Source organism: Eupeodes corollae, chromosome 1, assembly GCF_945859685.1.
Source record: "Eupeodes corollae chromosome 1, idEupCoro1.1, whole genome shotgun sequence".
Classification (NCBI taxonomy): domain Eukaryota; kingdom Metazoa; phylum Arthropoda; class Insecta; order Diptera; family Syrphidae; genus Eupeodes; species Eupeodes corollae.
The window spans coordinates 293,099,639-293,117,560 of record NC_079147.1 but is presented as its reverse complement, the minus strand read 5'-3'; the positions used below and the strand labels follow the sequence as shown (position 1 = coordinate 293,117,560).

The window sequence follows — 17,922 nt, the reverse complement described above, 5'->3', positions numbered from 1 at the left end:
GTTTAATTTTTTTCATTTCCCACACGTTTTAAATAAATCATCATCATTCCACACTCAACGGTAACGATTCCTTTCGCGCAGTCAAAGGACATTCGTTGGAAAATACACGATCAAAAAATTACAGATCCCCTTATTAAAAGCACAACACAATCCACATCCATCATCACTCCACCAACAATTATACCATCTACATCGTCAAAAACTTCTACAACCATTTATCGACAGGACTCATCACCGGGGAGGAGCAGCAGCCGATCCGTTGATTTTCGTCGTAATAATTCAAAGACTGCAATTACGGCTAATTATAGAAGTGAAGAATCCTCCTTTTTGACATCAAAAACTTTTAAAAACCCTTCCTCCTCTGATCATCCAAGTATTTTTGGTACACAATTTCCAAAAACCATAAATATTGATCCATTAATAAGTCCCGTTTCGTCGCCGTCGTCGTCTGCCACGCTAACGACGGCAATCGAAAATAATTTTAAACAAGCAACATTGCTTAACAGTGGTAATCAATTGTTAACAGCAAGTGAGACTTTTCAAAATTTAAAAAATTTAGTGAAAATCGATTCAAAACCCACTTCTAGCAGCAATAACAATAACAACAACAACAACGGTAAGCAGTATTCGAATTTTAATCGTCAACTGCAACAATCGTCTTCTGTGAATTCAATTGGTTCAAAACAAAACGGTAATAGTAGCATTGTTGGTAGCAGTGGCAGCAGCAGCAACTCTGCGAACTTTTCAACCAACTATAATAAAAATTTCGCCAAAATTCGTCAACACGATTCAGACGCTTTAAGCCCTCGACCAAGACGGCCGTATCAGAACGATTCGTCGTCGCGTTACTATAACAAAAATAGTGACGTCAATGGTCAAGGCCGTTCAATAATTGGCGATCAAACCAATCGTAGCGTTACCTCTGGCGGTAACGGTAGCGGCAACGGAGGTGAGGGAGGTGGCGGTGGAGGCACTGCTAGACGTTCATACCAATCGAATCAATACCAACAACAATCCGATTCATCTTCGTACTCTTCCTACAACAACAACCGTAATTCATCAAACGACTATAATAATAGCAGCAGCGGCGGAGGCAACAGCAACACCAACTCCTACAATGGAGGACTAGGAGGTGGTAGATCATCCCAGAGATCGAATTCACCATACGGTGGTAACAGCGGTGGATATCGTCAATCGAATCGTTATGATAATAACTACGGCGGCGGTCGACAATATGGTGGTGGAGGAGGGAGCAGCAACAATGCTTCAACAAATGGAAATGCTTCAACTACAGATGGATACCAATCTAATTCGTACAACAACAACTATTCCAATACCAACTCGTATTCTTCAAATTCTGGCGGCGGCGAAAGAGGCAATGTAAGTGGTGGTGGCAACCGAAATTATCGCAATAACGATCGCAACACAGACTACGGCGGTAATCGCAATAACGATTTTGACGATTCACGTTCAGTAAATTCTTCTTCGCGTTATAACAACAATAGTAATTATAATAGAAATTATAATAATTATAATAGTGGTTATAACAATAGTAGCAACAATAATAGTCTCGATCGACGTTATTACAATAAACAAGGAGGAGACGACCAACAACAGCAACAACGTGGCAACAATCGAGGTGGTGACTATAATAGTCGACCATCAAATAGCTCTTCTTCTTCAGCAGCTGCAGCAGCAGCTTCAGGATCAACTACAACTCCATCAGCAGCAGGAGATACATCATATTTAGTTGATTCATCAACATCTTCTTCGTCTTCAACAACACCCGTTTCAGCTTCATCCTATAATCGTGGTAATAATAATTATAATAACAACAAAAATGCCGGTGGTGGAAGTAATTTGACAACCGGACCAAGAGCAGGAGGATCATCGCCAACGGCATCTGTTACTGGAGCTGGCAACTCATCTTCATCACGTGCAATTTCACCAGCTACCCCAGCACCGCCATCATCTGGACGTTGGGTACCACCATCTTTAAGGCCACAACATTTGCTTTCACAAAATGAAAAGAATGATGCTGTATTCAGAAGGGTAAGAATAATATAATTTATATTATTTAATAACTATTTTAGATTTTAATAATTACTTTTACATTGCGCAAATTTATCATAGGCAAAATCATAGGGAATGAAGTAAGAGAAATTCCTAATGGAATAGCAAGATTAGTGTGGTAAAGAATATTGCGTGAAGTATACTTTTTGTAATCAGCTCATGTTTAAATGGGTTTTGTATATCTTAATAAGCCAGAGGGAGACAGTAAGCATTGGGAATAAAGAGGGGAGGGAGCTTAAATTCTTTAACATTGCAAAGACAGGAAAATACAGACCGTGGCAAGACATTCCATAGTACAGGCTCTAGAGTAAACTGAAGGGCAATTCTCGAATATTGAGGTTAAACTGTTTAAGGAAAAAAATGCAACTGGCTATTGAAATTGTAATGGCAATTGTAGCCATTGAAAAAATTCAAACATCTTGTTGCATTTTTGGCCACATTGCGTTTGTGATCGTTCCTCAATTGATTGTGGTAAAAAAGGGGTATACGAGGAGCGTTCAATATATTCTCGGTATCGATATAAAGGAAAATGCGAATTCAATTTAAATTGTTTTTATTTTTCAATATAATCTCCCCTAACATCAATGCATTTGTTACATCTTGAGAAAAGCTTTTTTAAACCCTCAAAAAAATAAGTTTTCTCTTTCCCTGCAAAATACCCATTTATTGCCGACTTGAGTTCTTCATTATCCGAAAATCTTTTTCCACGAAGACATTTTTTCAAATCCGGAAACAGGAAGTAATCACTAGGGGCAAGGTCTGGACTAAAGGGTGGATGTTGAATTTCTTCAAAACCACAATCTCGCACAGCAGCCATGGAAACTCGCGCCGTGTGAACAGGAGCGTTGTCATGAAGAGGCAACACACCCGCTGCGAGTTTACCCCGTCTTTTCTTTTTAATTTCCTCCCGCAAATTATGCAAATTGGAAGCGTAGGATTTGGCGTTGATGGTTTCACCTTTTTTTTTGTACTCAATGAGTAAGATTCCATTTTAGTCCCAAAAAACTGTGGCGATGAGCTTCCCGGCAGACGGAGTGACTTTGAACTTCTTCGGGGGGTCTGTTCCTTTTTTATGTCACTGCATGGACTCTTGTTTGCTTTCAGGGTCATAGTGGTGAACCCATGTTTCGTCCCCAGTAACAATCCGATGCATAACACCGTCCGCGTTCTCACTACACATCTCCAAAAGCTCTCTACAGCATGCGATTTTCACTTTTTTCTGAGGCGCTGTGAGCATTCGTGGCACCCACCTTGCACTGACCTGTTAAAGGATAAGATGGTCATGAAGGATGGTGTGAATGGTACCAGTCGAAAGCTTGGTGATCTCTGCCATCATTTTCACCTTTATTCGGGCATCCTCGAGAACAAGTTTTTCGACTTCTTTGATGTTTTCTCCCGTACAAGCACTAGCCGGGACGCCGGAGCAGAGGTCGTCTTCAATGCTTTCTCTGCCTCTCTTGAACTCACTTGACCACTTTTGCACAGTTGATAATGAAGGTGCGGAACCCTGGAAAACTGCCACCATTTCTTCATGAATAGTTTTTTGACTTTTTCCTTGCTTAGTGAGAAATTTAATTACAGCGCGATGCTCAATTTTCACCATCATCGTCTCAGTTGCCATTATGATTCTGTTTACATAGAGATTTAACGGTAAAAATAATCACATTTATATGAAATTTTACATGAATGCACTAAAATAATAGCATTACTTGATAAATAAGTCAATTTATATATATAACCACAGCTTCACCCCGATACCGAGAATATATTGAACGCCCCTCGTATCTCGCTTTAACGAAACAAGACCCCGGCAAGTTTTCGAAATATTATATTCCACGCTGTTTCCTGCCTATTGTTGTTGGCCCATTGCGATAACAAAAAAATCGTGAGGCTATCTTCGAAACTCAATGAAAACAGTTGAAGTTTCTTACGAAGCTTGTGATGCTAGTTTGTTTGGCATAAATTAAGATCATAACAAAATGTGTGATTTTTTTCGAGACGATCGATTGTTAGTTGTGCTACTCTTTGATATTTTGAAAAGTGAAAATTCGAATATCGTAATATCACGTTTTTTCCGCCAAGACAGGAATTCTTTGATCGGCAGGATTTTATTTTAGAACACAGTTTTAGCCGTTCAGAGTGCTCGCCTTTATCAACCCCATCATTATGTATGATGTATCAGTATAAGTGTTGCTCGATTCGTCTTCCAGAAATGTCTTAGCTTCCCAGATAGAAATTTCCTATCAAACTGCAGTTGGCAGGTGTGTAGTATAAATGCCTTGAAATTAATTCTAGAAAACAAAAAATTACGGAATGTTCAAAGATGTTATTAGCAGAAGTTACAGTTAGAGAAGTGTCGGATAGAGCAGGGTGTTGAGTGCCGTGATCGCTTATGCAAACTGCCTAGGTTAGGTTAGGTTATAGTGCCTGTCCATGATGGAAACGGACACACTTAGGCCAGTTAAATGGCCCTTTGTGATAACACATGAATCTTGAGGCTTCCTCCTAAGCTCAATGGAACCAGTTTGAGTCCCTTACGAAACTTGAGAGGCTGATTATACTGATATGATTTAGATCGTAAAGATCGTTAAAGAAGAATTTTTCTAGGTAATTCTTGAGTTTTCGAGCCAGAGCAAGGCATGTACAAAGAAGATGAAGATATTTTCTCCTATTTTCTCCTCTTCCTCGTCCATACAGCTTCTGCAAAGGTCATTTGAGAATACGCCTAGTCGCGTGGCGTGCTTTCCTATTTGACAGTGACCGATTATGACACCAATTGTCGAGCTTATATACGATGCTTAGAGAGAGCAAGCACCTTGAACGTTTTAAATCCAGTGTTGGCCAGATGTTTTTTGTGACTTGACACAGGGTGATGTTGTTCTACCTTGTGCCTAACCTCCTCACAGCGTCTTGCATTAGCAACAGTTTACAAGTAGCGATTGGTATGCCAGTACGTGCCAAACGTGGTAGGATGGGCTGTACTATACCGTTCCTGGCGAGTTCATCTGCCTTACAGTTACCTGGAACGTCTTTATGGCCCGCCACCCAGCAAAGGTGAATATTAAACTATTGTGCCATCTCCATTAAGATGATCGACAGTTATGGACTGTTATAGAGTTTGTAGAAACAGAGTCCAGAGATTTGATAGTGGCCTGGCTATCTGTGAAAATACTGATATCAGATGTTGATATCACGTTTTCTTTAAGCCAGGACAAGACATGCAAACTGCCTAAGGTATACGTTTATTTAGAGCGTTTTTTAAGAGTTCTCTAGCATGTTAAAATGCTTCCCTGAAACCTTCTGTAGCATCAATAAATCTAAAAGCTCCGTAACTCTCATCTAAAATCAAAGACTAAAAAATTTCATAGAAGAGTTGCAGGCCTACTGACAAATCTTCTAGCAAAAGACCCGCCTAGTTTCGAGTAAATAATTATCCTGCTAGTCAGTTTTTCTAAAACAACCCACCAAGCAATCACCTAAGGTTCTGATTGTGGATTTGTCCTTCGATACCAAGGATAATCATTATGATATCCTTGGTGATGATGGGGCATATCTTATACTTCGTACTGAAGTTAACACTGTTTCCATTGATTAGCCTTATAGTAGAAATTTTGAGACGTAGTCCAAAGTCCCATATCAATGTTTGCTCATCAAAAGATATCAATCAATGTTTCCAAAGTCATAAGAAGGAATCATGATAGACTTATAGTTAAAGTCTTAAGAGCGTACGTGCGCATTGGATGAAAAAAAGCTATAACTTTCTCCTATTCTAAAGAAGTATGGACCAAATTTAAGAATCTATTGTGTATTATCTTATGGAATGCTGTGATTTTGTCAGAGGCTTTCTTTATCTCAGACAGTATTATACCATCTCCTCCGCCAGATTTGTATGGTTTGGAGTTGTTGAGAGCCCTAGTATCTTGTCCCTTGTAATATGATACAGTAACATTTGTACTCCTAGTTAATATCAATGACAATCACGTGCACCAGCGCATCACTTTGACCCTTTTACAGTAGGATCAACATTTAAATGAGTAATTTATCAGATTGGATATTCCGTTCAATACAAGTTGTTTTGGACGGATTCAAGTCTGAAACTCATAAATGCTGGTGTGCCCCAGGGCTCCGTTTTGTCTCCGACCCGCTTCCTCATTTTTATAAATGATCTCCTGTCTGCTACTTCTAATCCAATACATTGTTTTGTTGACGATAGCACTCTTAGCTTTATTCGTTTTCAGACTCACAACCCTTCTCTTCGTGTGTGGAACTGCAACGGCAAAATATGATTAGCTCATTAAATTCTCATCTTTGGGCTGCTGCTCTAGTAATTTATTTAAGCCTCAATAACATGACATTAACATCATCAACTCGCTTACGTCACTCGAACATCGACGCCAGGTTTCTTTTCTAACTCTTTTTTACCGTTATTTTAACAGACTCTTCTCTAATGAAATAGCTAGTTGCATTCCTCCTTTTAAACAATTTAACCGTAATACCCACGCTTCTAGGAATGCCCATCCTTGAGCCCAACTTCGGCCGTACTATGAAGTACAGAGATTCTTTTTTTAACCGTACTATGCGAATGTGGAACGCCTTGCCACGCTCTACTGTCATTGCAATGTTCAGAAATTTAAAATCAATGTACACCGACACCTCCTATCCAATCCTTCCCTCTTTTTCTAATGCTCACACTGTGTCTTTGGCATATTAATGGTATACAAAACCTTTTTTATGTTCGCTAACTATAAAAAAAAATCACTTTCAAGTGACATTATCTGTTCCGTCAGGTAGTCAAGTTCTCAAAACTAAAACTTAATATCTTCCGACTTCATTTCTCAAGATCCTTCTAGAATGACAAGTTGTCAGTTGGAAATAAACAACAACGTCCTGTTTTCCATCTTTACTCTCGGTGGCACTTTTTTTAATTTCTTAACTTCACATCCAATTTCTTAGAAACTACACCAAAGAATTTTAACATACAAACAGAAAGACATTTAAATGGTACATGTTCTTGTTCCATATCTTCCTTAAAATGCATCATCAACCCACTGAAGCAATACAATAAATTCTACTTCTCTTCTCCCACCATTTCCCCCTTCAAACACACACAAACACACCGTTCTCGCCATCCCATTGTGACATCATTATTATGTTGATTTTCTATCCCTGACCTAGATTCAAGCAAAAATACTGCCAATATGGGTAGCAGCAGGTTAATTTTATTAAATTATTTATCATGGAACAGGATAAGAACAATGCAGAACAGCACATTATGTACCGTACGTCGTGGTCGTCTTCGTCATGGTTGTAAAATAAAAAAGGATTGTTATGTGGAAGAATTCAAAATGAAATTGAGTTGGAAGATTAAATATTTGACTTTCTAGAATCGCTCGTGTGTCGTAATGTAAAAGATTGTTTATTTTTTTAAGATATTACAAGGATAATTTATGCTTTGTTTTTTTTTTTCTGTCTACAAATGGTTTTGTTTTTATTTATTTTTAGGTTCGTGGTATTCTCAATAAGCTTACACCAGAAAAATTCCAAGAGCTAAGCGATGATTTATTAAAATTAGATTTAAATTCTGCAAATATTTTGAATGGTGTTATTCTTTTAATATTCGATAAAGCCCTCGATGAACCAAAATATTCGTCTATGTATGCGCAATTATGCAAACGATTATCGAAAGAAGCGCCAAATTTTGAAGAAAACTCAACCGATAAATGCACGTTCTTGCGTTTACTATTAGCCATTTGCCGTGACAGTTTTAATAATCGTTTGAAACCGACTGAAATAATAAACGATAGTAATAATGCCACCGGCAACACAAGTACCACAAACAATAATGAATCAACCGAAAAACACCAACTTACCCAAGAGGAAGAGGAAAAACGCCATTTGGCCAAACAGCGAATGCTTGGTAATGTCAAGTTTATCGGCGAACTCAATAAATTGGAAATGCTTTCGAAGAAAATTTTACATCAATGCATATTGCACTTGTTGGACAAAAAGAAAAAACGCACCACAACACAACAAGAGATGTGCGAAGATATGGAATGTTTATCCCAGTTACTTAGAACTTGCGGAAAGAATCTGGATAATACAGAACAGGGCAAAGACATGATGAATAGTTATTTCGAAAGACTGGAACGACGATCTATATCGACTGAGTATCCTCCTAGAATTCGCTTCATGCTGAAGGATGTCATCGAATTGCGTGCTAACAATTGGGTACCTCGCAAAGTGGCTACCACTGAGGGTCCTGTACCAATTAAACAGATTCGAACCGACGACGATACGCCTATCCGAACGCCATACGCAAATCGCAATCGTGATATGCGCAATAACGATCGTGATAACGACAACTGGATGAATCGATTCCCATTGAATCTTCAGCCTGGCTTCAATGATATGTTTGGCAGTTTAAGTGTCAGTGGATCATCTCCAATAATGTCACCGTAAGTATTTTTATTTATTTTTCTTATTTTATTTCTCTTTGATAACATGAAATTTGTGTCTTTGAAAAAAAAAAAAAAGTGGCTACAACAACAATCGCCAATACAACAATCAAAGAAACAATCAGAACAACCATCACAACAACTATAACAATCGCTACAACAAGCACAACAACGGGCAGCATAACAATAACGGCGGTGGTCAGCATAACAACAACATGCACAACAACCAATCATCACAGTACAACCAAATGTTAAATAACAAAGAGTTAGCGCCACGTTTCAAGAGCAAGTTAATGTCCGCCAATCAAGATGCCGTGGAGAACTTGCAAATGCGACCGGCTGCTAACAGTTTGTTGTTTAAAGTTGCTGTCCAGAACTCTAAACAACCCCCATTGCTGCCAATGTCTACCCATCCACCTCAAAGTGGAGGAGGCAATGGTCAGCAGACTGGTAATTCGTCGGCTTCCTCTTCGACGTCACAATTATCAGCAAATCACTATCCTCTCTTGGCTACACCAGCCTCGCTGAATCAAAATCGCCCAAGCTCAACTCCATCGAGCGAATACCAATACTCGACTGACGCAGAGTCTTCAAAGCCGACCGCAACCATAAGCGCCACAGAGAAGGTGCTCAAGTCGATTGCTTCGTCGCCAAATTTCAGCACCGCGGCTTCCGGCAGCAACGATGACATCTCAGCCCAGTCAGGCTCCCAATCGAACAAGAAAACAAGCAGCGACAGTGGAGAAAACAATAACACCCAAAACAACAAACAAGGAACGTCCGAGAAGAATTCCTCCGGGGCAGGCCAAGCGGGCGGCAAACAAGCAAAGAAGGACAAGGCATTCAACAAGGATGAAGTCCTCAAGCGAACATCTGCATTCTTCAAGGAAAACTTCTACACCAACGACAAGGAGACTAGTGCTGTGGTTGAAGAATTTGTCCAATTGAAGGTCCCAGAGAAGTGCATGAAGGATGTCTGCATCAATTTGGTTATGGACGTTTTGGACAAGTCCGATCAGTACTTCGATAAGCTGATTGAATTCCTTCAATCACTACGCAAACAGTCGCTCATCAAGGCCAACGTAGTGCTTGAAGTATTCAAACAAGTTGTCAATCGCATGAATGAACGGGAAGTCATCATCCCACGCATTGCCACTCTAGTGGCTTGTCTATTGTCCAAGGCAGTGGCCAGCGCCAACTTGTTGAAACTTACCGAAGTGGCTGCCTTCACCGAGAACGGTCAACACTATCCTCTGTTCTTGTTAGTGCTGCAGCAATTGCATAAGTCCCTTGGCCGTGATACCCTCGAGGAGATGTTCAGAGCGAGCAAGATCGATCTGATGAAGAGCCTTCCCGAGGCCGATCGCAATAAGACACGTTTGGCTGAAATCCTTGACGACCGTTCATTGGCATTCTTATATCCCCTGCTGAAGGTACAAGCTGAGATGTTGAAACAGCTGCAAACTGATTCGAATCCACAGGCCTTCTACAAGTGGATTAAGACCACCGTCGATGCTAAGTATTACAAAGATCCCGGATTTGTTACAGCTCTAATGACTGTCATATTAAAATATATAACAGAGGTAAAAGAAAATTATTTGCATGCGCCATGTAAAATATATTTTGAAACTTCTCTTTGATTTATTTAGGAAACAAATCTTGCATCGTCAGCAGAAACTAAGAGGAATCCAGAAAAATCAATGATTGAAAAGGAACAGGTTCTTTTACACAAATACTGCCAAATTTTGGAGACTTTCCTCAATGGAAACATCGATCTACAATTAATTGCCCTCTATGCTTTACAAATGTTTTGTTACAATGCAAATTTCCCCAAAGGTAAAACAAAATTTAAAAAACCTTTTCAAAGTTTGTATTAATGTTCTTTTGCTTTAAACCGTTTTTAGGTATGTTATGCCGGTGGTTTAAAAATCTCTATGAAGCGAGCGTTATAGAGGAAGAAGCATTCTTGCTGTGGAAAGAAGAGATCTCAGACAAGTATCCAGGAAAAGGAACCGCACTGTTCCAGGTGAACAATTGGCTTACATGGCTCGAAGAAGCCGAGTCTGAAGATGAAGAAGATTAAATAAACAAATAACAATTTCTTCTATCTATATATCAGTTATATTGGATGAAAATCTATTCTATTCAAAAACATAATATACAAAAAAAAAAACGATTAAAATTCAATTAAATTTCATATAAAAATAAAAAAATGAAAAATTTTCTATTAAAACAAAAAAAAATTGAAACTTGCAAGTTCAAGAAAAATATTTTAAATTATTTATACATTTCTAAATTAAATTAAATTAAAAACAACAACAAATTAAATTCCAACAATTTATTTCAGTCAAAATAATAAATCTATTAAATTTTCTATTTATTTCCTTAATAATCCGTTTATCAATTATCAACTTTTATCTCTTTGTTTTTTGTAAGTAAATTTATTTCGTTTTATTTTCTTTTCTATTAAATTATACAACAACAAACGAATGTGCAAGCATATTTTTAGTCTCTGTTTGTTTTCTTTATATTTTCTAAAATGATGTGTTACAAATCTTTTTACTTTTCTTTTCTATCGAATATTTGCTATGTTTTTGTTTAAATTTAATAAGAAAATCAATTATGTTAATGCAAATCAACTTGAAAACAAACAAAATAATCAACTTATATATCACAAAGTTAAATTTCAAAACAAAACAAACAAACAAAAATACAAAAAAAAAAACATACAAAATTATAAAATATTCATAAGAAAAATATATACAAAAAATAATTATGTAGACATTTTCGTTTATTTCTCTGTTCCCCTGCTCGTGTTTTAATTCTTGAGAAATAATTCCTGTTGCTCAAGAATTTATAGAAAAAAAAACTGTCATTTTCAAAAAAAACATAAACAAAATTCAATATTTAAAGTGCATGTTTTAGATGAAAAGTAATTAAAAACGAACTAAACAAAATAATCAATTGAGTTTCTCTCTCTCATCAAATGAAGTGTAGTTTACAAAAATCGAACAAAAGAAATAAATAAACACCCCACTTACACACGAATGAAATTTAAAGAAATAAACGATTTAAGTTTTCTCAACAAATATTTTTGATTATTGATTAGCTTTGAATTACTTTAAAAAATCATTCACATTTAATTTTGAAATTCTTCCCTTTTCTGGTGTGCGAGTTGTTTGCTCAATTGCAAAAAAAAAACAGACGCTAGATTTAGGAAAGAAATCAAATTTACAATAATTAATTTGAAGTAGAACGAAACATGAAAAAGAAGAATAAATTCAGTAATAAATTGAAGTATTTTTAATTTGCGAGAAACCTAAAATATTTGCTGAGTTAGAACCGTAATTATTTGTAATTGAAAAAAGAAATTACAAAATTTGGGAAATAAATGAAAACTAACAACAAAATTATATTCGTCTTTTTTTTCTGTTTTGGATACAAATGTTTTTTGGATATACATAGATGAGTACATACATAGTTTTTTGAGGAAAATGACCCATCATGGTTAGGTAAGGTTAAAGTGGCTGTCCATGAAGGAAACGGACACACTTAGGCCAAGTACAAACGCTAATATGGTAAAAATTACGAATTCGGGTTGTAATTGAATGGGGAAGTATCGAAATCATATTCAACATTTTACTTACACTTTGACAAAAAACAAACTTCGCTCGCAAACACATTTGATGTAGAGTGATTATTTTCTATTTGCCTTGTTTTGAATTCTACTTTCGAGTTACGTAGTTCCTCGTTTATTCGAAAATTCATAAGATTATAGTTGGCACTACTAGAACTATTCGATTCTCGTTGGTTCGAAAGTAGTCAAATAGATATGTACATAGAATTCGAATTCGAGCAATTTCATTGTAGAATCGAGATACATAGTAGGGCCCCAGTTTAATTTCCCATTGTGATATCACATAAATCTTTAGGCTTCCTCCTAAGCTCAATGGAACCAGTTTGAGTCCCTTTCATAGGAGTTACACATTTTCTGATAAAATGTGTATGAAATACAATTCAAGCTCTGACCTACAAATTCCGTTGAAAACTGACGATCGTCTTTCTACTTTATTGCTATAAAGAACATATCAATTCTGCAGAACTTGGGGATGTTTGTCACTGAATGTTATGGACTTACTTAAGGTAGTGCTACAGTCCTGTGCGAACTAGGGCCTCACCTAACAAACTTCTCCATCTAGCTCGCTCTAAATGTTTGGTGAGGTCACTTTGCCCTTGTGCGCACCACCTAATTCGCGGTCTTCGAAGAAGACTCTGGGCCGGAGCATTGGTTTCCATGCGCGCTACGTGACCACGTCATCTTAGTCGTTGGACGTTTACCCTTACGTCTACGACGCTGTACAGCCCTTACAGCTCGTCGTTCCATCTTCTCCTCCACTCCTCTTCGATACATGCGGGACCGTAGATCACACGAAGAACTTTTCTATCGAAAAGCGGTGCTTTCATCCGCTTTTATCGTATTCCACCGCATAGCAGGACGGGGATGATGAGAGTCTTATATAGCGACACTTTAGTCCTTTGAGAGAGGCCCTTGCCACTCAATTGCTTCTTAGCCCAAAGAAAAAGCGGTTAGCAAGAGTTAGAGCTAGTTCTATACAGCTCGTCTTTGTAGATGATGTCATATGCGGCCTTGAAATCGATGAAAAGATGGTGAGTGTCAATTTGAGGTTCTTTCCAGGATCTGCCGTAATGTGAATATTTGATCAACTGTGGATAACACTGATAATGACCTATGAGGTTATTGACGATGGACTTAAGACGTTCACATATTACAGCAGAGAAGATTTTTTAAGTGATATTAAGTAGAATGATTCCAACATAATTGGTGTAGTTTATAGGGTCTCCTTTTTTCAGGGCTGACGTACTCTTTTGCTATAAGGTAAAATTCTGTATTTTTCGGTCTGATGGCCGTATTACCGTGTTAGTGTTAAGAATGGCTAACACACCACAATACAAAATATACCTTGTACCTTAAGTCAAACTGATTTTCAAAAACGGTATTATGAAAAAAAAACTTCTTCTTGACATTTCAAAACAAATTTTAGAAAAAGTGCCGAAAATTTGAATCTTTCACGATTCTGCACAACAATACCCCAAACACACAGCTCTCGATGTACATATTTGGTTAACATGGTTAACACTATAAATGTGCTTCCCCACCCATCAAAATTTCTGAACTTTAATCGAATCGATCATTACTGGTAGAAATTGGACAAACGTGTGCGATATCCAATTAATTTGAACTTAAACAGACGTTAAGAGAAGAGTAAAGTATTGAAGATAATAACAAAAAATTAATATACTTGTTTTTATCATTAAAATTATCGCAGCGCAAATGCTAGACGTAAATCACTGTACGCAAGCTTGCATATAAGGGTGTTCAGACGATGTGGCAAATCTGTCATAAAAACTGCACATGTTTGCGTTAAATGTACGCAAATGAGTGCGCAAGTTTTGCGGCACTATCAGGCATTCATATGTTTGAGTAGTATTCATCAGGGAGGGAGGGGACCTGTCAAATCCTCTAAAAAAGAGGCAGTTCTCTTGAAAAACCTTAATCGAACCCAAGGCCGGATCTAGACTTTTAATAAGGGGGGTCACGAGCTTAACATATAGACGAGTTTTTACTCAACAAAAATGTTCTTTACAGGAGGTTAAGAATATTTAATTAAAATATTGTGCAATTTAACTTTAAATTTACACATTTAAAGGGCTAAAGAGACAGCTTTGGTATTAAATTATTTTAGAACACTATTGTCCAGTGAGGATAGTCTAACTATTTAATTAATTAGACTTTCTTATTATGAAAACAGTTTTCTAAACATGCCATATTTAAGAGCAAAACACAATATTTTTATTGCTTTCATGGAGATCAAAATTGTTTTGAAACTTTTCTTTCTTCCAAAAAGAATATATTCTTTTTTGTTGCCATTAATATTAATGTGAAAACGCTACAAAAATTCAAAAACCCAGAAAATGAGAAAGAATCTGATATCAAGAATGTTTTTCTTTTTTGTTGACGTAGTTTTTTGGACTCAATTTTCGGGAGTCTATTATTATTACTATCGCTATCAGTCTGCTTACTCGTAGATTGAAGCTGATGCTTGAGAAAATTTAAAAACAAAATAACAGCTTTATGAAGGGTACCCTTTTGGAGCAATACCACAATATGTTTTTCTTGTAGAAAGAAACCGAAATAAGAAAAAAATTAAGAGAAAGTTTTAAAAAAATTTATCCGTTAATTTCTGAAAAAAATCGAATTTTCGAATTTACACCAAAAATTGAATGGGGGGACTGCTGTTATTTTTAGTATCAAAAATTAAAAAAAAGCATTTAGCTAATCGACTTAGTTTCAAACGGCACAGTGGTTTAGGCTTTAGGGGCCAGGACAGACAGACAGACGGATGTTATGGTGGTACCATTTTGTTTTTACTTTTCTACCATTGTAATCAAACATGAGTTTGATACACATAGTTCCTATGTGTCGGAAGTTAAAATCACTTCAATGTTCACTATTTATGTGCATACAAGAATAAGATGGAATTAAAGGCTAGTTTCAAGAATTTAAAAGCAACTTAATATAAAATTGAAGATCTATTATTCAAGGTTTCTTCTTAAAAACCTAAATATTTGCTCTTTTTCTTTGAAACAAATTTTATGAAAATAATTTAAAGCATTACTTAAGTTAAAAAAAAATTTAAATATTTTTAACAGCAAACCATTCTTTGTTAACGTTAAATTTACTAACAAATCTTTACTTATATAACTTAACTATATAAGCTTTATGGCTCATATGACCCCCACCCCTGATAAGATTTTATAATAGGGCTGAATGTCAGATTCATATTATGTTCTTGGTGCAGCCCTCAGTTAAAAGTGCTACTTTTTGCAATCAAGTTTAGAAAGTAAAATACAAATGTTGTTTTCATATACAAAAATTAAATAATTCAAAATATAATAGGGGTCATATCCATTGTCTCAATACTATTAGTTTTGAATGAAGAGAATTCCTACAAAACTACAAACAAATTATATCCCGGAGGGGGGGGGAGCTTCATGACCCCCACGACGCCGCCCTCTGGATCCGCCATTTCGAACCCTAAACAAAAAAATTAACAAACGGTTATTGATTCCTTTCTTCAGGGCAAGAAAGCTACATTATCATTGGGCAGGTTCAGACGACATAAGGGTTTTAAAAGTTAGGCAAGTTTCTAGTATCTGATAGGCCAACTGCCAAAAATTTAGCTTCCAATCAAGGCAACTTTAATGGGAAGTTGACTGGAAGTTAGTCAAGAAAACTCTCCCTAACTATTAAGTCAAATCAATTTATGTCGCAATGGGCAAACAACATTTGCAGTCAACTTCATGCTTCGAACGTAAATTTTGACCAAGGCAACCAGTTACTTTTTTAAGTGTCATAAATATCAAATTCAAAACTTTACTTCACAAACCTCTACAAAAACTACCAAAAATCATTATTGCCTACAGAACACTCCTCAGGCAAGCTACAAGTCCATCGATTTGTATTGTAAAGAAATATTACTTATTTCTTTTCCAAATTTACAAGGAAGCTTTTTACAGAAAGCATTAAATGAAGGTGTGCAGAAAATAAAAAAATCATAGAGTTCAGCTTTCGGTTCAATGAAAAGGCATGATCAATTGTCATTTTGACATAAGTTGACTTGACTTAATATTTAGTGAGATTTTTTTTGACTAACTTTCCAGTCAACTTTCCAATAAAGATGGCTTAGTTGGAAGGACATTTTTTGACAGCTGGCCAATCAGATGCTAGAAATTTACTTACTTGCTTAAGGTGGCGCTTCAGTCCGGGGTGGACCTGGGCCTCCACCAACATGCGTCTCCAGCCAGCTCGGTCCCTAGCTAGCTGTCTCCAGTTTCGCACGCCAAGTTGGTTAAGGTCCTCTCCCACCTGGGTGCGCCACCTGAGTCGCGGTCTTCCTCTACTGCGCCGTCCCTCGGGATTGGATTCGAAGACCTTCCGGGCTGGAACGTTGATGTCCATCCGCTCTACATGACCTAGCCATCTAAGCCGTTGGACTTTAATTCTGCTAACTAGGTCAGTGTCGCTGTACAGCCCGTACAGTTCGTCGTTATATCTTATCCTCCATTTTTCATCTATGCGTACGGGACCAAAAATCACCCGAAGAATTTTTCTCTCGAAGCATCCTAAGACGCTCTCATCTTTCTTTGACAGGGTCCAGGCCTCAGCGCTATAAATGAGAACCGAGATGATGAGTGTCTTATAGATGGTGATTTTAGATGCTCGAAAGAGGACTTTACTTCTCAATTGCCTTCTAAGTCCAAAGAAGCAGCGATTTGCAAGAGTTATTTTTCGTTTGATTTCAGCGCTGGTGTCGTTGTCTGTATTAATAGCGGTGCCTAGGTAGACAAAGTCCTTAACTACCTCAAAGTTATAGCTATCCATGGTGACGTTTTGTCCAAGACGTCGTTGTTCAGTGTCCTTTTTTGATGACAGCATATACTTGGTCTTGCCCTCATTGACTTAGTGGGTTTAGTGACCCATCATCTTCGCTTCCGTCGCAATGCCCAAAAACGCTCCACTGACATCACGCTTTGATCTTCCAATTATGTCAATATCATCTGCGTATCCGAGTAATTGGATGGACCTTTGGAAGATTGTGCCTCTAGTGTTGACGGTTGAGTTTTGCACAATTCTTTCCAGAACGATGTTGAAGAAGTCGCATGACAGTCTTGTCTAAAACCTTTTTTGAAATCAAATGATCTTTTCCGACCTTGATAGAGCAGCGTGCATTCTCCATCGTCATTCTGCACAAACGGATAAGTTTGACAGATGCCAAAACTAGACATTGCTCGGTAGAGCTCTTCCCTAGAGATTCTGTCATACGCGGCTTTTAAAACGATAAAGAGATGGTGGGTATCGAATTGAAGCTCCTGGGTTTTTTCCAAGATGCTAGAAACTTGCCTTACTTTCAAGTCCTTATTTTTTCTGAACCTGTCCAATGGCAATTGATCATGTTTTTTTCATTCAACTGAAAACTGAATGATTTATTTATTTTCTGCACAACTTCATTTAATGCTTTCTGTAAAAAAAAATCACTATTATTTCTTTACAATACAAAATACAAATCTTGATAGACTTGTAGCTTGCCTAAGGAGTGTTTTGTAGACAATAAAAATGAATTTTGCGAATCATGACACTTGAAAAACTAACTAATTGCTTTGGTCAAAATTTACGTTCAAAGAATGAAGTTGACTGCAAATGAAGTCCCTGCCTGAACCTGCTAATTATTTGCGGAAATGTATATTATTACAGAAATTTAAAACAACTGGCTCGTAAACCTGCAGCAAATGATCTCCAAAACCTTGAAGACCA

The 17,922-nt window shown here is 37.2% G+C and overlaps 1 protein-coding gene across 1 annotated transcript; it reads left to right on the top strand.

Annotated features, from left to right (window-relative positions):
* The first annotated feature begins 39 nt into the window (after positions 1-39).
* On the top strand, positions 40-11,941 carry LOC129940382 (eukaryotic translation initiation factor 4 gamma 2). The gene is made up of 5 exons (XM_056048700.1): positions 40-2,052; positions 7,576-8,528; positions 8,608-10,111; positions 10,178-10,364; positions 10,433-11,941. The coding sequence occupies exons 2-5, from the start codon at positions 7,726-7,728 to the stop codon at positions 10,609-10,611; spliced, it is 2,673 nt and encodes an 890-aa protein (XP_055904675.1). The 5' UTR covers positions 40-2,052; positions 7,576-7,725; the 3' UTR covers positions 10,612-11,941.
* The last annotated feature ends 5,981 nt before the right edge of the window (positions 11,942-17,922 follow it).